This window comes from Myotis myotis, unplaced genomic scaffold (assembly GCF_014108235.1).
Source record: "Myotis myotis isolate mMyoMyo1 unplaced genomic scaffold, mMyoMyo1.p scaffold_m19_p_3, whole genome shotgun sequence".
In the NCBI taxonomy this organism is placed as follows: domain Eukaryota; kingdom Metazoa; phylum Chordata; class Mammalia; order Chiroptera; family Vespertilionidae; genus Myotis; species Myotis myotis.
The window spans coordinates 192,144,741-192,166,418 of NW_023416335.1; the positions used below are offsets into that span (position 1 = coordinate 192,144,741).

Sequence of the window (21,678 nt, forward strand, 5' to 3'; positions counted from 1 at the left end):
AGAATGTTTTATTGGCTTACTCTCTCCTTACCTCCCTGTACCTGAGACAAGAAGATCAATTTCAAGAGACCTATGGGAAGCACTTCAAAACTTGTGAGAGAGAGACATTAATAAAGGTCAATAGAGAGAAGGAAGAGTGAGTCCTAAGCAATGGAGACAGTGGGGTTAAAATGGAAAGAGAAATTCCCTCAAGTAGAGGGGCAGGAGAGAACAGCAGTGGGATATTAAGATTAGGTCAAATTTGCTATTTATTTTTTGTGCCAGGCTATATCCCCTCCTCGCCCAATGGTAATAAATGTTGACCACAAAAAAATAAGCTTTGATAGCAATGTTTTAGAGGAGTAAGAAGCAGCAAAATGTCCGCACATTACATGGTGAAATGGGCCAGAAAGAAGATAGGAGGCACAGAAAAAAACAGATAGAGGACTCAACAAAAACACACTTTCAGGAAGTAGTAGAAGTATGATAGCCCAAACACACTCAAGAGCCATTAGAGTCCAGCCGGTGAGGCTCAGTGATTGAGCATTGAATTATGAACCAGGAGGTCAAGGTTTGATTCCCGGTGAGGGCACATATCTGTGTTGCAGGCTCAGTCTCCAGTGTGGGGCATGCAAGAAGCAGCCAATCAATGATTCTCTCTCATCATTGATGTTTCTGTCTCTCTATCCCTCTCTCTTCCTCTCTGAAATCAATAAAAATATATTTTAGGTTTAAAAAGAACCATCAGAAGTATACAGAGCTATTGATTCAAATCACTTTCATTTCTTATTATTCAAAGGACTTGTAAACTTAGATATATTATATGTAGATAGCATATTTGTTCCCAGAAGATGTGTGAACTCTATTAATTTTCCCAGGAAGTTCAAAAGGTTAGCAAGACTGACCCTACTCTGTATAATATGTGACCCTATTATCCTAACACAGCAGCTCAGAAATACAGGACCTCATTCCCTTTCTCTTCTACTGATAGGCACACATTAGGATAGAATTTGGGGATAATGTAGGCACTTTTTACATGTAAGGGTTTATCATTTGATTTTCCTGTACTCCTAGCTTGGATCTAGGAAGCTACTTCAATTCTTCAAAATGAGCAAGCAACTGAGAGATTGTGGAACAGAGAATAATTTTACAGAGAGAGTATAACTACTTATCATAGAGCTATTTTCCACAGTGGTATGCAGCAGTCCCTTCTAGGAGATGCGTTGAGAAGACTATCCATGTTCATCATGGCCATGCTGAGGGAACAAGACTGGCACAACTCCTAAAGAGTTATTACTAACTCTGACCCTGATCCCAGCTTTCAATATTCCTCTTACCCACCAAGAGACACATAGTTTCTGATCTTTTTCTATAGCCAGAGGAATTAACTGAAAATTATTTTCCCAACTAAAATCTAATCATACTATGGGGTAATTTGAATTGATTTATATTTTTAAAAGATCACTGTACTTGAGAATATAAGAAATTATCTTCATCTGAATTAACCATACAGCATTCATTATATGCTACACCCATTGGCTCAACCATGAAAATACAAAATTGGGCTTAGAAATAAGTTGAGAACTAAGAATCTTCACAGCCCAAGTTACAAATTTGACATAAAATTATTCTACTTTCCTATTCCAATTATGCCTCTTAAATGTATTAAGATATATTTAAAAAGCTCTGCCATGAAAGCAAATTCCAGAGTCTATAGAAGGACCCCAAATTATGTAAGACAAGATGATGTAAGTAGGATGGAACTTTTCTGGAATAGTCAAGCATTTTTCCTGTGAAGTCATCTTGGAAGGAGAGACACCTCAAGACTCAGCATCTCCTTCAGTCTGACCATTTATCACTCATCTAGGGTTTTACCCAGGTGAAGAAAACATGTATTTGAGTTAAAATGGCTAAGGTGTGAACTGAAAAAGCAGTTGTGTTAAAATTTCTACAGAGTCACAAAGATTTCTCAATCACACAGAACTGGTCTTAAAGGACCAAAGTATTTATAATTGGACAATTTATTTGAAAATGGAATATAAGTCAGTGTTGTCCTATCTAGACATAGACAATGACATTTTCTAAACCTCTAGTATGGACCAAAATATAACACAGTTTCAATAGAGGCATATTTGTTCACATGCTAGCCCACCATCTCCGAGCTCAGCATTCTCATCTCCAACCTTGTCTTCTTCATTTAGGAGTTTCTCTTTTTCGATATCTTTTTTTCTTGAGAAATGTAAAAACCAACCTGCAATAGCAAATTCAGGGCCTGGTTATAACTCAGAGACTAAACAGAGCCCTCTAGAGGCATCAGAATCATGGGCAAGATGAAAACAGCATTCCTGGGGCTCCAGATTGAGATCATTTCTGCACAACATAAAACATCAGGAAAATCATTTTAGATACAAACTGTTGGTCTCAGGTGACTGTCTAGGAAATACCTATAATAGAGACTAAAGACCTCTCTGAATAGCTATTTTACAGTCTATACAAGCAGCAGGGGCATGAAATTAGAGGAAGAAATAACTGTGAATTGCCGTAGACCAATTCCAGCATGTCATAATTTTAAGAGTTTCATCAAAAGGTTGATGAGACTTGGGGACTCAACAGGGTTGAGTCACACATGTAGTCACCATCTGGGAATGGCTAAAGGCATTTCCCCAAACCTGAATAGGAAACTGTGGCTGCCAGACAGTTAAAGGGCATCTTAATCTACATGTTATTGCCTCCTATTGGCCAAACACCTGAACAGCTGTAGGCTAATCCCCAAACTGACAATGCTTCTGTACCCTTTGAAACCTTACCCTTTGAAGTGTATTATCGCCACCTTGCCTGAGGACAAATTGTGTTAATAAAAGCAAGGATCCTAGACAAGGAGGGACTCTCTTCGGTTCCTTTAGCTGAAGGTCCTCTGACCCCCCAATGCCTTTCAAAATTGTATCTCGTCTCCGGACTCTTTATTAGTCTCTGGATTTCTATGTCATCTACACGCAGCTCCTTTTCCAGATTCCTGAACCCTTCTTGATGCTGGGACATGAACCCTGGCAGTGAACATCCTACTAACCCCAATGAGATTGGGCCAAATCACAGCAATGTGGTGATGGGAAGGTACAATCTCATTACCATCTATTCCATGAGGACACTTAAAGACCAGACCCTGACTTCCCAGATGTTCACAAGGATGACCCCAGCCTTTTCTGAAAGTCCTTAAGTGAACATAGCTGCTTCAGTTTCTACAGTTTTTCTCCTCCCAAGGAACCCACCACCTTTACACAGGGTATGGCAGCAGATGTTTTGTTCGGCCATCAGCTCTGAAATTCTGTGGGTAAGGGCCAGCTTCATGGACATGCAGTCTATGCAGTTGTGCAGAACCTCATGCTGTCACCATCTTCAAAGTCTTAATAATTTTTGAAAAATCAATTCATATTTTCTTTTGCATTGGGCCCTGAAATTATGCAACTAGTCCTGCCATGGGTCTTAAGAAAATCTGGAGTAATTATCACCTTTCACCCAAAACCTGTCCTCATGAAAAAAATATACTTAGCAGAGTAATTTTAATATATTAGTAACTTAACAGTGTCAAAATATAGCCTAATATCAATGCCTTGCTGTTTTAATTATATTTTTCACTTTGTCACACCTTAAGTTAACAAAAAAAATTTTTTTTGATAGCATGTGGTTGTTGTGATTGGGAAAATAAGGTCTCAGGATCAAAATATATGTGTTGCTGTAACTGCAGGAAGGTACCTATCAAAAATCTAGTTATTTCCATTCTCCCAAAAGGTACCTACAAATAACAAAAATGACTTGGGAAGATAACTGCTTTTAATTAAGAAACATGGACCCACTCAAAAATTGTCTTTACAGGAAGGATTGGCAATTAAGGACTCAACTCATCTTCAGGAAATAAGAATAAGAATACAAGAGATTTAATTTCCCTTTTACTTGTTTATAAGGGATTATTCTCTGGGTTACACAATTTGTGGAGCCTGATGTAAAATAAAAATGCAGAGCCTTTTGTCCAAAAACTAACAAGAAGTTTATGATGTGACAGGAGAACAATAAACAAAGTGCGAGGTCCGGTCTTTCTGAGTGTTGTGACCTGTCGCAATTGCACAGGTCTCATTCTTATGAAGGTGTGTCTGAGCATGTCCACCTCATCCATTTCACATAAATAAACTCCAGGAAGAATTTCAGGCACAGAAAACCCTTCATTTTTGTAATTGCATTCCATATTACCTGTCTTCTGTCTGCTAATAATAATGTCTTAGTCTGATAGAAATCAAGTAGGTAGAGTGGACCTATCCCTAGGAATGAGGAAAGGGTCATCCTGGATCAAAGTGTCCTTTTTTTTTTTTTAATCCTCCCCAAAGGATATTTTTCCATTGATTTTTAGAGAGAGTGGAAGAGAGGGGGAAAGACAGAAAGAAACATTGATGTGAGAAAAACACATCACTTGGTTGCCTCCTGCACATGCGCAACCAGGGCCCGGGTGGGAGAGAAGCCTGCAACCAAGGTACATGCCCTTGACCAGAATCAAATCTAGGACCCTTCAGTCTGAAGGCCGACACTCTATCCACTGAGCCAAACTGGCCAGGGCTCAAATAGTGACTTTTTTTAATGACCTTGAGAAAGTCACATTATCTACTTTCAATTATTTTACTTATAGAGTAATATTTAACCATATAATCCCTATCATCTCTTAAGTACTGAATCCCAGAGTGTTTCATTAAACACATTCTAACAACTGATAGATATACCAGCTTCAAAATGTTATAGCATTATTCCCATAACACACAAAATATTCACCAAATACCAAAATATTTCCATAAAATTATATTTCTCAGTTGTCTCCCACCCTAAAGGTTTACAATTTTTAGAGGAAAGAATTAAGATATACAAATTGCCAGTTATAAAAACCGTCATGGGGATGTAAAGTACAACATAGGGAATCTATATATATAAAAGCCCAGTGACCATTAAGGCGGAACAACCAGAATAACTGGTCGCTATGATGTGCACTGGCCACTAGGGGGCAGACGCTCAATGCAGAAGCTGCCCCCGGTGGTCAGTGCACTCCCACAGTGGAAGCACCACTCAGCCAGAAGCCAGGCTCACGACTGGTGAGCACAGTGGTGGAGGCGGGAGCCTCTCCCACCTCTGGGGCAGGGCTAAGGAGTAGTGAGCCAAGCGGTAAGGAGCGAGCAAGTTGGCAGTTAGGAGCGAGGGGTCCCAGATTGCGAGAAAGATGTCCCCCGAGGGGTCCCAGATTGTGAGAGAGAGCAGGCCAGGCTGAGGGACAACCCCCTGTGAATGAATTTCATGCATTGGGCCTCTAGGATAGTCAGTAATTACATTTGGTGTCAGATAGTTACTGGACTTATTGGGGTGATCACTTCATAAGGTATATAAATGTCTAATCACTATGTTGTACACCTGAAACTAATATTGCATATTAATTGTAATTAAACAATAAAATAAAAAATTCTTTTTAGAAGTTTTACAGTGGTTTGTTTGTTTGTTTGTTTGTTTTGTTTTGTTTTTGTTGAACCAGATATCTTGGTTTGAGAAATACAGTCACATTATCTCTACATGAACACATATCTGAAACTATTAGAGCAACTATACACATGGAGAACTCAGTCTATTTCTTCTTCTCTGAGGTCATGAGGCGGTCACTGGAGAAATGGTCCTTCGGTTCTCAGAGGATGGTCTTTAGAAAACCAGACCCTCCTTTTCAGAGGACTGAGGTTGCAATTTCCCAAAGCTCTCTATTTCCTTCATTGTTTCCTTCACACAAGACCTTCTTACCCTCATCCCTATCCCAAGAGCAGATCGGCCTGCCTTGCCCAGAACATGTCCAAAACCAGCTTTGTCTTCATACTCCTTGGCACACAATGGCAGCTTGGCCACAGAATCATCTAACAGGTTTTTTTAAAAAACATTTTAAGAACAGACATGAAAAGGGAAATTATCACATGTGAAAATTAGATAAGCCTTCAGAACAAAATCTCAGACAAAGTATTTTCTTCCTAGAGAGAAGATTCAATGTCCCCTGGGGGTCAGAGAGAGATGCTGAGATCTGCAGAGAGCTATGGTTCTGAGGTGGGACACAGGAATGCTGTGTGTAGATGCTTTGCCTGCAGATGTTGCAAATAACTCCAGATGATGGTTTGTGGTCAGAAGAACATGTGAGAGAGGGCAAAGGACATCCACCTGATTCCAACTGTTTCTCTTCTCCAATGTCCTGGTCATCATTGATGTCCTCACATGCAGCCTCACATAGATATGTACACGAAGGCAAGATAGAGACAAAGGCTCTGAATCAGAAACTCATATCTTGAAACACCTTTAGCTAGAACCACCTTTGAAGTCTCTGGAGCTGCTCTCAGCCCATCAGAGCCTCTATCCCTTCATGAATACACCCAGAATTTTTGACCCAGTCCTGTGTCCCCCACCCCTGGTGCTGAAGTCGCTGCTGTCATATATGATACCAATTTTCGTCGGCACTCTTGATCCAAAGTCACTGAGACTTAGAGTCCACAGAAGTATAGGTATCATTTTCCAGAAATGTAATAAGGACAAGATGCAGATTCAGCATCCCACATCACAATGGGCCCCTTCTCATCCACTGCCCACAAGCTCTCCTCATCCTCATCTCTTTTCTAGAACCTACCTTGACACTTTATTTTCTCACTGCACTGCTGGATTGTCAAGAACATGAGAAAAAGAAGCAGGCAGGGCCCCACGATGAAACCGAAGATAGCTATCACAAATAAAATCCTAGTGCCAGCATCTGAGCCTAAATGGGTCCCGAAAGAAAACATATCCTCTGGATGGGAAAGGACATGAGGGAATCCTGTCCCTTCCTGTCACCTGTTGGATGCTCAGGTTAGTGAAGTCACAGCTTCAGGCACAATGGGAGATTGTGAGAGCCTAGCAGAGACTGGCCCAGCCCCTCTCCTTTATAAACCTCAGCCCCATCCTATTCTACCCAGAAAAGCTACATAAGAGAATTCTAAGGAATATCAGGAAGCTTCACAACTGCCACAGATTTGGGGCTCAGAAGCATCATATCTAGCCCCCTTCTCAGAGATAGAGCTCATCCACATCAGAGCCGGGAGAAAGATCAGAGACTCCTGGTCAGGGTGAGAGTATCCCCAAAGGGAACAACACGCATGTGCATGGCAAGTGACCTAGTTCCCCAATTTTCCTGCCCCAACTCAACCCAAGGAAAGAAAAGCCCTCCTGAGTAGGGACTCCTTATCCTTTTCTGAAGAGTCAAGGGTCCCCCAGGGCACATTCAGTTCTGTGTGAAATGTGTGCACCAGAGAGAATCTTAGACTATCTCTCCTGTCACATGGAGCAGAATGAAGAGAACACTGTGTCTACTTAAAATGTAAGGCAAACTTCCCCTATTGTCTGGACAGCAACCATTACCAGAAAATAGACACATTCACCTTGTATTCATTCTTGGGATGCCTTAAGCCCCCCTCATCCAAAGTGCCTGCAGAAATCCATCAGATCAGGACATAGACTCAACCTAGTGTAAGAACACTTACAGGTCATGCAAGTACTTTTGGAAAGAACATTTTTACATTCTTACCTTGTTTCTCATGGCTGCCATAACAAATTGCCACAAACTGAGTGACTCAAGACAGAAATTTGTTCTCTCACAGTTCTGGAGGCTCAAAGTCCAAAACCAGGGTGTCAACAGGGCCTTGCTCTCTCTGGAGGCTTCAGGGAAAAATCCTCCCTTGCCTCTTCCTAGTTTCCTGTGCTTGTTGGCAATCCCTGGTGTATCTTAGCTTATAAAGGTATCACTCTAATCCTGCCTCCATAATCAGGTGTCATTCTCCTTGGGTGTCTCTCATTTTCACATGGTGTTCTCTCTGTGTCTGTGTCTAAATGTCTCTCTTCTTATAAGAACAGTAGATATTGGATGAGGGACCACTCTAATCCAGCAAGATCTCATCTTAACTTGATTGCATTTGGAAATAAGGTCACATTTTGAAGTTTTGGATGGACATGAATTTTGTAGGGACACTCTTCAACTTAGTACATACCTCATCTTCAAAACTATCAAAACTAATTCTCCTTTACAGATTATTAATCCAAAGCACAGGCCTCTCCATTTAACAGGGCACCTCACTCCAGTATCCTCTTCACCCTGTTGTCTACAAGTGCTGGCCTGTGGGGAGGACTATTTCTGTAGGAAACCAGACCCAGGTGCTGCCCCAGTGTGACTCCATGTCTGCACCAGCAGGCTCTGCAGCCTCAGAGGAGAGCCCTGCCAGCTGCTCAGGTGAGGGCTCCACCAAGACCAGAACACCCTCCTCTTTCCCTGTGTAAATACCCCACTGGCTTGACTCTCTCCTCAGACAGGGGACAGCTCCGCCTAGTGGACGGGGGTGGTCCCTGTGCTGGCAGAGTGGAGATCCTTCACCAGGGCTCCTGGGGCACCACCTGTGATGACAGCTGGGACCTGAACGATGCCCAGGTGGTGTGCAGACAGCTGGGCTGTGGAGAGGCCCTCAATGCCTCAATGCTCACTTCGGGGAAGGATCAGGCCAGATCTGGCTGGATGACGTGAACTGCACAGGAAAGGAGTCCCATGTGTGGAAGTGCCCTTCCCGGGGCTGGGGACAGCACGACTGCTGGCACAAGGAGGACGCGGGGGTCATCTGCTCAGGTCTCACTGCATATTGTCCATAGGCTGGGGGGAGAGGGGAGGGCCTGAGGATCAGAGTCTGAGCCCTGAGAGGTGTTGCTGAAAGGGCCACAGAGTCTGTCTTACTGGCAGGAATGGAGATTGGTGCTTTCATTTCCTCCTGCACCAGCGGAGGCTCTGATCCTTCTGTCTCAGCAATATCCCTGACAAAGCCATTTCTTACAGAGTTCCCATTGGAAGCAGGGCTTACTCTTCAATTGCCTACAGTGGTAAAATCTTTTGACCAACTGTACTCGTTTTCCATTTGTTGCTGTAACAAATTATCACATAATTAGTGGTTTAAAGCAATGGATATATATACTACTACCGACTGTTCCATAGGCTAGATGTCCAACACAGATCTCCCTGGGCTGAATTCAAGGTGTCAGTGGGGTTGCATCCATTCTGAGACTCTGGGGAAGAATTTAGTTCTTGTCTTTTCAAGCTCTAGAAACTTGCATGTATTCCTTGGTGTACAGCCCCTTCCTTCATCATCAGACCAACAATGTTAGATATCTCTAACCATTCTTTCATAGTCACATTTCCCTCTCACCAAAGCCAGGAAAGGTATTCCACATTTAGGGAGAGTGGGTCTAAGGTAGTGGTTCTCAACCTTCTGGCCCTTTAAATACAGTTCCTCATGTTGTGACCCAACCATAAAATTATTTTCGTTGCTACTTCATAACTGTAATGTTGCTACTGTTATGAATCGTAATGTAAATATCTGATATGCAGGATGGTCTTAGGCAACCCCTGTGAAAGGGTCGTGCGACCACCAAAGGGGTCGCGACCCACAAGTTGAGAACCGCTGGGGAGTAGACTGAGCTCACCCGGTTAATACACCGTCCCAGGTTAATCTCACCAAGCTCATTATCTTAATCACATCTGTAAAGTCCCTTTCGCCATGTAGGAAACATATTCACAGGTTCCAGAGGGTAGGATGTAGGAATTTGGGGTCTGTTATTCTGTCTACTACCCACTCTCCACACTTCCTTTCACATACTCTGTCAGAAGGTTTGTCAGCAAGCGGCATTCAGCTTTTCCTCCCTGCGGAAGGCCCAGATTGGTGATCCTCTCTCCACTACATCACTGAAGTAGAGATAGGCAGACACAAATGGACAAAGTCAGGGAAGAGGGACACAGAGTTCTATCTTGCCACTTAGGGGCGTCTCCTCAGCAGTCAGGGACAAGTGTTCACAAGCTCTGGGAGAGAGTGTTGAGTGGCATGCTCACTGAGCCCTGTTTCCCCTCTTCCACTTTCAGAGTTCCTGGCCCTCAGGATGGTGAGCAAGGACCAGGAGAGTGCTGGGTGGCTGGAAGTTTTCTACAACGGGACCTGGGGCAGTGTCTGCTTCAGCCCCATGGAAGCCACAACCTTGTCCACGATCTGCAGACACCTTGGCTGTGGGGACAGTGGGACCCTGGACCCTTCTGTTGATTTTAGGGAAGGTTCTAGACCCCGGTGGGTAGATGGAATCCAATGTCGGAAAACTGATACCTCTCTCTGGCAATGTCCTTCTGACCCTTGGAAATACAGTTCATGCCTTCCAAGAGATGAAGCTTATATCACGTGTGCAGGTGAATTACTGTCTGTTTCTATGTGTCCGTGCTACCCCTGTAGGATATAGTTAGTGAGACTTTATATTTTCAAATCTAAGAAATAAGTGTACAAAACTTCATTGAATGAAGATGAGTTAATCTACACATTGCAATCATGTTTCAAAGGAAAAAATAAGGAAATCTGTGCTGACAGCAGTTTATGAGAAAAATATCAGGAATTCCACTGAACATGTGGAGAGCATGACTAATACTCTGATTAACTTTCTAAGGGATGGCTAGCACATTATTAGTTAAAAGATATATCCTGCACCTTAAAGTAAGGGACAGAGCAGAGAATCTATCCTAATTCTCTGTCTCTTAAACTCATGGTATTTATTTACTTTGAACTATGTGGAGAAAAAGGAACCCTCCTGCACTGCTGGTGGGAATGCGGACTGGTGCAGCCACTGTGGAAGACAGTATGGAGTTTCCTCAAAAAGTTAAATATGGAACTCCCATTTGACCCAGTAATCCCATTCCTAGGACTACATCCCAAGAAACCAGAAACATCAATCAGAAAGGATATATGCATCCCTATGTTCATAGCAGCACAATTTACCAGAGCTAAGATTTGGAAACAACCTAAGTGCCCATCAGCAGATGAGTGAATTAAAAACCTGTGGTACATCTACACAATGGAATATTATGCCGCTATAAAAAAGAAGGAACTTTTACCATTTGCAACAACATGAATGGAACTGGAGAGCATTATTCTAAGTGAAATAAGCCAGTCGGAGAAAGATAAATATCACATGATCTCACTCATATGTAATGATCAACATAATTTGATGAACAAGAATAGATTGATCTAGAGACAAATGGTAGGAAAAGGGTGGGCTAGAGAGCAACTAAAGGACTTGTATGCATACATATTAGCATAACCAATGGACACAGACACTGGGGTGGTGGGGGCTTGCCCGGGGTGGGTAATGGCTAGGGTGGGGGGGGACAATTGGGGAAAAAGGAGATATGTGTAAAACTTTAAAATTATACAGGGTACAAGAAAAGCCTAAAGTGACTAAAATTAAGTTATAAAGGGTGTCCCAAAATTCATGCAAGAAGTAATTTTGATAGAAAACACAGGTTTATAATTAATAATTGTAAATTTTTATTGATTCATAAAGTATACAGTATAGGGTGATGTATGGAATAGCATATCAGGTAAATGGCCTCCACGGCTTTGCTGGCACATATGCACTCATTTGTTGAAATTTTCCATGACCGTTTTTGCATAAATGTGGCTGAATTTTGATGAGCCTCATTTTCATCTTGATGGCTTGGTTAATTGACAAAATTGTTGCATTTGGGGTTCAGAAAATCCATGAGTGATTGTTGAGAAACAAATGCATCCACAACGTGTCACTGTTTGGTGCAGATTTTGGGCTGGAGGCATCATTGGACTATTCTTCTTCGAAAATGCGGCTGTTCAGGCAGTAACAGTTAATGGTGCTCACTATCACGACATGATAATCCAGTTTTTATGTATGCTATTCCATACATAACCTTATGCTGTATACTTTATTAATCAATAAAAAATTTACAATTTTTAATTATAAACCTGTGTTTTCTATCAAAATTACTTCTTGCGTGAATTTTGGGACACCCTTAGAACTAGTTCATCAGCACAAAAGAACTGCTTTATGCTACCTCTTTGTGTTCACAGTTACTTCCCACCCAACCTCACCCCTCTCCCTATCATCTGGCAACTGCTAATCTGTTCTCCATGTGTATAGTTTTGTCATCTTGATAATGTTATATAAATGGAATCATATAACCTTTGGATGTAACCTTTTACAATTGACTTTTTTCACTAAGCATAATATTCTTGAAGCCCATTCATGTTGTTATATGTATCAATAGGTCATTTCTTTATATTGCTGAAAAGTATTCCATTGTATGGATGCATCAGAGTTTGTTCAACCATTGACCCATTGAAGACATTTGGACTGTATCGCAGAATTTTGTTATTACAAATAAAACTGCTAAGAACATTTGTGTGCAGGTTTTGTGTGAACATAAGGTTTTATTTCTCTTGGATAAATGCCCAAAAATGTAATGGCTGCATCATATGGCAAGTGCATGTTTAGTTTGAAGAAATTGCCAAACTGCTTTTGAGATTGGCTATATTCCACCAGCAATATATGAGAGAACCAGCTTCTCTTCATCTTCATTAGCATTTGATATAATCACTATTATTCATTTTAGCTGCTCTAATAGATGTGTAGTAGTCAACCTATGCCTTTTAATTAGACAATTTGGTTCATTTACATTTAATGTATATTATATAAAAGCCTAAGCGACCATCTGACCATTTGACTGTCCGACCGATAGCTATGAGGCGCACTGACCACCAGGGGGCAGGCGCTCAATGCAGGAGCTGCCGAGCTGCAGTGACTTGGCAGCTGTGGTTCTCATTTCTCGGGTGATGCACCTAGAACTAGAGAGGAGGTAGCCCAATTACAGGGTGAGTCACCCAAGAACTGCCCTCTTGCAATCCAGGACTCCTCAGGGAATATTGGAGAGCTGGTTTTGGCCCAATCCCCACAGGCCAAGGGACCCCTCCCCCCCCCCCCCAGTGCACAAATCCATGCACCAGGCCTCTAGTATAATTATAATATGGTTGGATTTAGCACTACCATTTTGCTCTCTATTTTCTATTTGTGCTATATCTCTTTTGTTCATCTCTTTCTGCCTTCTTTTAAGTTAATTTAATATATTTTATATCTTGTTTTAATTCCTCTACTGGCTTTTTAGCTATATATCTTTACATCAATATTTAGTGTTTTCTCTAGGCATTAGAACATGCACCACTATCTTATCATAGTCTCCTTAGAGGTAATATTGTACTATATCAAGTAAAATGTAAGAACTTTGCAACAATGTGGTTCTATTTACTTCCATCCTTGGTGTTATTGTTGTCATATGTATTATATCTCACATGGATTTTGATGACTATACTACATCTTTATGATTTTTGCCTCAAATAGTCATATATTTTTTGTAGAAATTAAGAAAAAATATGACCTTTCATAGTTTCTTGTATATTTTCTAATTATTACTTCCTATAGAACTGTTTCCATCTCTGTCATTTACCTCCAGCCTAAAGAATTTCCTTTACCATTTTTTGTAGTGAAAGTCTGTTAACAATAAATCTTCTTGGTTTTTATTTATCAAGATATTCTGCTGCTTTGTCATAGTTACTACTAAGCAGAGAAGTTTTCTGGTTTTTGTTGCATGCCCTGGAATGGTATATCTTCCATTATCACACCCTCACAAAAGGCTCATTCATAAGCAACATAGATCATTTGAAGTGATTGCTGCTTTTCTCCCTAAGTCTAAACACTCTGAAAATCTGTTCACCAACTCCTGGCTGCTTTTTGATCACCCAATCCATAAACCCTGGAACCCTCCCAAATCTGGGTGGTGAAGCTTGTCCTAACTCTCACTTCCTTAAATTTTCCTAATTTTTATCACCAAAAATTATAGCAGCCATCTCTCTTTTGTGGCTTCATTGACACCATGCATCAGAAGTAAAAATCTCATAATTTTGGTGGGTATACTTTACTTTTCATTGTTTTTGTCATTTTCCTATGACCAATGGCCATGTATATTACACTGGGAGAAGCCCTGGCCGCCTTCTAATCCCAATGACCTACTACAATTTATGAAGATTACAAGAATGAGTATAGTTAATACACGCCCCTTCCCCCTTTCCCCCACCACCACCACCCCCGCCCCCTGCCCCCGGCCCAGACTGCATCCATAACCACCAGTTAAGTAATTACCTGGGCTCAGCTCACTTCTTATATTAGTTCTTATATTAGTTCATCAACCTCTCCACACATTTATTTTTTTTTATTTTTTTTTTATTGCTTAAAGTATTACAAAGGGTATTACATATGTGTCCATTTTATCCCCCCGCCCTAGACAGTCCCCTAGCCTCCCCTATCCCCCAATGTCTTATGTCCACTGGTTATGCTTCTATGCATGCATACAAGTCCTTTAGTTGATCTCTTACCCCCCTACCTCCTGCCCCGCAACCCTCCCTGGCCTTCCTGCTGCAGTTTGACAATCTGTTTGAGGCAGCTCTGCCTCTGTATCTGTTATTGTTCAAAAGTTTATAATGGTCTCTATTATCCATGAATGAGTGAGATCATGTGGTATTTTTCCTTCATTGACTGGCTTATTTCACTTAGCATAATGCTCTCCAGTTCCATCCATGACGTTGCAAATGGTAAGAGTTCCTTCCTTTTTAGAGCAGCATAGTATTCCATCGTCCACACATTTATTGTGGTGGAGTTTTGAAGATGTAATCTTTATTTGGCCACTGCTACAGAATATCTCTTTATTCTGCAGAATCACAGCAAAGCCACATGTGTACTTTAAATAGTCACCAGATCAAAGCAACCTTAAAGCAATATATTTTCAGAGAAGCCCACTGGTCTGAAATTATTTTTCTATTAGTTTAATTATGTCAGATCCCTTCATCCAATCTGCAAAACTCATGTAGCCAAAAGTTCTTGTTTTTTCTGTCTGTATTCCTTCTGGGTTTCTTCTGACTAGGTCTCCCCTTCCTTGTTTTCTTGCCTACTTGGATGCAGGTCTGTGGGTGAGTGCCAATTTGTCCTCCATCAACTTGCAATAAAAAGAGATGAGTTTATATAATTTGCTTAGAAGGTTTTAAAATTAAACAGACAATAAATGGCAATGTCCTAAATAAATATGAGAAAGGAATGGAGAGGAAAGTCTGAATTTAAAAGGATTTCATAACCAACTAGACATGAGGAAAAAGTAAGGAGACTGTATGAGCTTGAGTAATAAATGAAAAGCAGCTTAGGAAATTAGAGGTGAAAAAAGAAGAAACAGTTGTATAAAATTACATTTTTAATTGTTCTGTGAAAGTTTGGACAGAGTAAGGAAAGCTTTACTCATTCTCTCTTACTAGCCAGCCTCTCACCCTCAACTTTGAAATTCACACCCAAGTCTGGTTTCTAGAAATTGTTTAAAAACAGATGATGTGACATCTCAGCAAAGAGCATACATGAATGTTCAGGATTTTTTTATGAGTTCATCTTGCTAGGCATGAGGGTGTGAGTGTGGACCAACTTTAGAGTCCCTTGTCTAAGCAAGAATGACCTGAGCACCCATGAGCCTGGGCAAAGTTAATGCCATGAGTAGTTTGTGGGGGAGATGAATAAACAGGTCAGTTCCCAATATCTTCATAGGGAAACTGATTGAGGACCACTCCTCTAAGAGCAATTAGATCAAACTTGCTAATTTATCAACAAAGCAAAAAGTGCTCCATTCAGAATAATTTTGAGCCATTTCCATATGATATAATTATAGGTCAGTACTACCCTATTGGAATAGAGACAGACTATCTGAGGCCTCATCTCTTTTTTAACACAACAGCATGGAAAGCTACTGTAGATGTTCCAACAACACTTAGTTCAGCGTCGTCATACTCAGGATCCTCTTCTCCCCCCTGGAGCAGCCAGGGACTATCTTCTTTCCTAGGATGAGCTGCCCCTCCAGGGAAGTGCAGAGAGGAGCCTACAACAGTAAAGTGAAGTTTAATTAGAACTGTGATAGAGGCACAGGACAGTGCCCCAAAGTAGAAGTAAGTCTAGTAAATGGTAATAAAAAAGCATCTCTGGGGACCTATTACTGCTCAAGTAGTCTCCGACTATTTAATATTAGTTACAGCAAGGGTGTACCAGGGCTATCCTATCAGGACCCAGTCCATGTGGGTCTCTGGGGCCACAGCTTATCTGGGAAACCCTGGATCACAGGAGATCTGTGACCAGGACATGGACTCTCTAAAGACCTTTTCCCTGGTTTACACACTTAACAGGGAGATAACCCAAGAATGGTGAGAATTACATGACAAAATGTGAAAGCTTCTTTCACAATTTTCAGGTCTGCATTCACAAGAAGGAGACAGGAGACCATATCTGGAGAAATCTCAATTCTTCACTGAAAATCCAAGTCTGCTCTTGCTGGCCTTGATTTATGTTCCCAGATGTCAACAAAAACAATCACAGAATTCCTTCACAGTTGCCCCATGGAATCACTTGAACCCTCAGATGGACACTCTTCTCTGAAGAATGAGTATCTTCATTTGGCCATTAAATGTCTAGAGAGGATTATGCCTTAGCTGCCTACAAATTCTGAGTCTATAATCCACCACACTGGCTTTAATTTTTAAGGTCACCATATATCATAGACCTTGTTAGAGCTAACATATATGATCATAGTACATCTTAAATTATCAAAATGTCTCACAAATTCCAATATTCCAATATTGCAATATTTTTTTAAAATCCCTTACTGCCATTTATGTATAAGACAACACAAAAATGTTAAAAGAACAGTTGTTTCATTTTTGGATTTGTTAAATACGCTCAATCTGCAAGCCTTAATACAGGCACATTGAGGATAAAGTGATGAAAACACAGATAAAAAGACTACAGAGTGCTTCCTCCCTCCCAAGGAATCTGAAAGCATTAAAGAAATGAAAATGGTCTTCAGTGGTTAGCAAACGGCGGCTCGAGAGCCACATGCGGCTCTTTGGCCCCTTGAGTGTGGCTCTTCCACAAAATACCGACTTCTGTGCATGGGCCATGAAGTTTCAATCACACTGTACATGCGTACCCGCACGTGGTATTTTGTGGAAGAGCCACACTCAAGGGGCCAAAGAGCCACATGTGGCTCACGAGCCGCAGTTTGCTGACCACTGGTCTAAGTGATGCTATCAAACATATTAGGTCATCCAAATTTTGAATCTACAATAAGAATGGGCATTGAAGAGATCAAATTCATCCTTTCCAGGCCAAAGACAAAATATGACAGGGATCAAGTAATCCCACTCACCTGTCTGAAAAATTCTCACTCCATTCTCCTCTAAGGGCACTTCCCACTCGTTCATCTGAGAGGCAGAAGGAGCCTGGGGCACTGGTACCTCTTCAGCATCATCGTAAATCTCGCTAAAGGCATCAGTCCTCTGAGCTGAGGGCTCTAAGGGCAGACGAGGGGGTCAGGTGAAACCACAGTAAATGGATTGATTTAGGTCAGTGATGGCGAACCTATGACACGCGTGTCAGAGGTGATTTTTCTTTGTTAAATGGCATTTAAATATATAAAATAAATATCAAAAATATAAATCTTTGTCTTACTATGGTTGCAAATATCAAAAAATTTCTATATGTGACACGGCACCAGAGTTAAGTTAGGGTTTTTCAAAATGCTGACACGCCGAGCTCAAAAGGTTCACCGTCACTGATTTAGGTAATGCCTAGAATCCTTTCTGACCCAGAGATTCTGGTGGTTGCTAATCAGAGGCACCATTCGCCCCATGATTTAACAGGTCTTTTCTAAGGCCATATATTTCATTTTTATGGGCCAATAAACCAGAAAGTTATCCAAATATTTCAATATTTCTTCATTAAAACTTCATATTTTCAAAGGACTCTTATACCAAAAAGCATTACTAAAATATTTTATCAGATCATACTTTCCAGATGTTATTTTTTTAAAAACAATTTGTGCCTGCTGTGGCTGAATGGGGTTGGTTCTGGACACCGAGAGCCTGGCCCCGACATGAGGCATTTCAAAGCCACCAGAGAAGAGGAAGCGACCCCTCTAATCTTAGTCAAAGAAAAACTATTTCCCTTGGCTCTCATCTCTGAGGGAAATTCTTCTGCCCCCACTATCCAGCCAAGACAGATCTACCTCAACTACCTAGAACATATTTATAGTCACTTTTCTCACCATCTCTGGTGTAATATGGCTTTTTTTTTTCACTGAGTCATTTGACAGAAACCCTACTGTGGAGGAAAAAATCACAAAAACAAAAACCAAAAAAACAACTGCGGGAAGCCATCCACTACCGATACTATCATGAGAGAGCACCAAGGAACTCGGAAGGCAGATGGACCTTGGTCGATTAGCAGGGCTAATGTCAAGCATCATTGTTCTGTTGAGACTGTAGTGGCTCAAAGAAATTTCCTAACCTAATAGCCTCAAAGTAAATGTTTACTGGACCTTACTGATCTTTACTGATCATTATTGCCCTTAGAGATGGTCCGTCTGCTACCTGTTTGCCGTGCTTTACTGAGGGCAAGATGTGTATCTAAAACTGAATAAAAAGCGGATAAGGCCAGGTTTCAGTGTGTCTCTCCAAAAGAGAGGTCTCCACCTGGCCCCCCATGCCTTCTAAATTCATATTTCTTATATAGTATTTTCATTTGTGCATCGGCCCCTCCTTCAGATCCTGAACCCTAGCCATGCAGGTTGGGGCAAACAACCCTTCCCACACCCATAGGCTCCACAGTAAGGCTGAGAAGAAATGCTGGGGCTAGCATGGCTCTTATAGAGTCAAGGGAAGGGTCAGAGCTCACAGGAGCTCTGGAGAGGCTCATCCTGCCTCTGTGAGCCTGGGGTACATGTGGGGTCTGCAGAAGCGGAGAAGACCTGGACCATAACCAGCAGGTGGCTGAAAAGTCAAGGTCCCAGGAGAGCAAAGCAGGGACACTCACCTGGGCTGCTCAGTAGAGCTTCTTTCTTCGGCGATACCCGATAATCAATTTCCTCATACATGGCTTCATCAAGAGCATATTCTAAATTGGATAAGGCTGAGAAAACCACCAGCAGGTCAGAGATTGCCACCTGAGACACCTTCATTATCCCCGATGCTCACACATGGAAAAACTCTCACAGCTTTCAGGAGCCCTATAGCAGTGGTTCTCAACCTTCTGGCCCTTTAAATACAGTTCCGCATATTGTGACCCAACCATAAAATTATTTTCGTTGCTATTTCATAACTGTAATGTTGTCACTGTTATGAATCATAATGTAAATATCTGATATGCAGGATGGTCTTAGGCGACCCCTGTGAAGGAGTCATTCAACCTCCAAAGGGGTCGCGACCCACAGGTTGAGAACCGCTGCCCTATATAGTCTTATACCCATGCACCAGGTCTGCACCTTCTACCTTTGTCTGACCCTGTATCCAAAGCTCAGCTTTTACCCTTTCTTGTCTCACATAATAAAAAGCCACGATTATGAGTGCTCACACCCCATTCTTTTTTTTAATATATATATTTTTATTTATTTCAGTGAGAAAGGGAGAGGGAGAGAGAGATAGAAACATAAATGATGAAAGAGAATCATTGATCAGCCTCCTCCTGCACACCTGCTACTTGGGATCGAGCCCGCAACCTGGGCATGTGCCCCAACTGGGAATCAAACTGTGACCTTCTGGTTCATAGATCAACAGTCAACCACTGAACCACTGTAGCCAGGCCACATCCCGTTCTTAAGAACTTCTGTATATTCTGCCCTTAGAGGCTAACATGGGGCACATGGATTTTGCAAACCAATGGGGTAAGAACAGATACCTTGCCCAATTTTCCCCTTGTCACACCTGGCCCCATTTCCTGCCTCCATACGTTTTCCATATTACCGACCTCTGTGCTCCACTCTCCCTCTGTACAGCTGAATCGCCAGGATGATGAGGACCAGGAAGAGAAGGGCCCCTAAGATGAGGCAAAGGGTCCCAGGCAGGGAGAAGATGCCAGGTAAAGGACTTGGGCCAGATCTGGTCCCTAGAAAGAACAAAGCCAAGAGAATATCAAGAAGGACATATGTGCAGGGAAACTCACTTATGCCAGCATTTCCAGAGAGCTCAGAACAGTGAAGTCTCAGCTTTCAACATAATGGGATTGACTGTGACCCTGGTGGGCACTCCCCCAGGCCATGTCCTAAGATAAATTCAACTCCCCCTCCATTGTGGTCCAAAGGAATGCTGGGGATCATCAGGGCTCTCCGGGGCTACAACAACTTCTAAAGGCCAGGGCACAGCTTCAACCCCTTCTCTTGGGCTCCACCAGACCAGAGCATCAAACAACCTAGCATAGCTGCTGAGGAGCAATACTCATGAGCAGGTGAAAAAAGTCCTTACATTCTCAACATAAGAGCCAGTCTCCGATGGCTTGAGGGCATGAGAAACTTCTGGCACAGTGAACAGAAAAGGGGGGAACGTTTCTCCAATGAAAACACCTTGATACTTCCCTACCATCCAGTTGCTCCTCAGGATTTCCTTTCCTGAGTTGGCTAACTCTGTCAGAGATTCCTCAGGACATGTCCCAGGAATTTGAACATTCTCCCCCATGAATGGATGGTGACCCTGTACCTGCTGTAGTGGTGGGCAATGTTGTTCTTTCACCTAGAGAGACAAACAGGAGTTTGGAGTGCAGAAATTGGCCAGAACACGAGTTAACCCACTTTTCCCACCTGAGCCCTGAAATCACCCCTCAGTTATCGATATCAATACTGAGTCCTCCTAGCACCCCTCTCCTAGATCTAGGACTGCAGAACCTAGATACTTTCTAAATACAAACTCCCCATCTTATTCCAGCCCAGCCCATTGTCCCACCCCTACCCCAGCTCAACCAGAGCCGGACCCACGCTCCTCCACTCACCAGAGCACCTCACGCCAGCATCCTCCTCATGCTTGCAGTTGCTCTGCCCCCAGGGCTCCATAGCACAGGCCCACAGGGAGGACTCCCTGCCCCTGCACTGCACCTCATCCAGCCAGATGGGCCCATGTCCTGGACCAAATGTCGCCTCCTGCAGGGCTTCCAGGGCAGAGCCACAGCCCAGCTGCTGACACACCACCTCAGCCTCTGCCAGGCTCCAGGAGTCATCACACACTGTGCCCCAGGAGCCATTGTGCCAAACCTCCACTCGCCCTGAGCACTTGGTGTCTCCATCCCTGAGTCGGACCTTGTCTTTGTCTGAAAAGGCAGCACCACCTCCTGTTACTGCCTCTGGTGGGAAGGAAGGAGGTTCTGGGAGCCAACAGGGAAGGTGGGAGGGGCTGATGTACCTGTGCAGGGGGCAGTAGAGGGACAGCTCTTGGATCTTCTTCCTGCAAAGCAGACAATGGGAAAGCACTGGATCAGGAACAGCTGGACCTGGTCTCGCCCCACAACAAGATTATTTAAGGTCCTTGGTTCAGTCCAACGACAAGTGAAAACACAGGCCTTTTTTTAATCTAATAGGCTGAGTTACTGAGACAGTCACTGGATCCTAGCCTCTATCACCAGCCAAAATTACTTTATCTACTTACTCGTTTATCACTCTCCACATACCACAACAAATACAGACACAGACACACACACACACACACACATACACACACACACACACACACACCACATACACCTGAATGAAAGCTCCCCTAGAGGAAGAACCTTGCATATCTTATTCACCTCTGTGTTTCTGCTATTAAGACAGTGTCTGGCACATTATATGCATTCATTTAATGAATATACATTGATAATCTTCTATAAATAGTATGTATAGGAGCTTGATCAACATTTGTT

The 21,678-nt window shown here is 42.3% G+C and overlaps 1 protein-coding gene across 1 annotated transcript in view; it reads right to left on the minus strand.

Annotated features, from left to right (window-relative positions):
* Positions 1 to 14,460: 14,460 nt before the first annotated feature.
* Positions 14,461 to 21,678, minus strand: part of LOC118652087 (antigen WC1.1-like) — a 34,536-nt gene continuing 27,318 nt past the window's right edge. Inside the window, exons 8-14 of the mRNA XM_036301958.1 lie at positions 21,180 to 21,221; positions 20,773 to 21,087; positions 20,484 to 20,516; positions 19,759 to 19,896; positions 18,829 to 18,924; positions 17,165 to 17,308; positions 14,461 to 15,844 (exon numbers count right to left, since the gene is read on the minus strand). Coding sequence (XP_036157851.1) covers positions 15,681 to 15,844; positions 17,165 to 17,308; positions 18,829 to 18,924; positions 19,759 to 19,896; positions 20,484 to 20,516; positions 20,773 to 21,087; positions 21,180 to 21,221 — 932 coding nt within the window. The 3' untranslated portion in view covers positions 14,461 to 15,680. The remainder of the gene's footprint in view (positions 15,845 to 17,164; positions 17,309 to 18,828; positions 18,925 to 19,758; positions 19,897 to 20,483; positions 20,517 to 20,772; positions 21,088 to 21,179; positions 21,222 to 21,678) is intronic.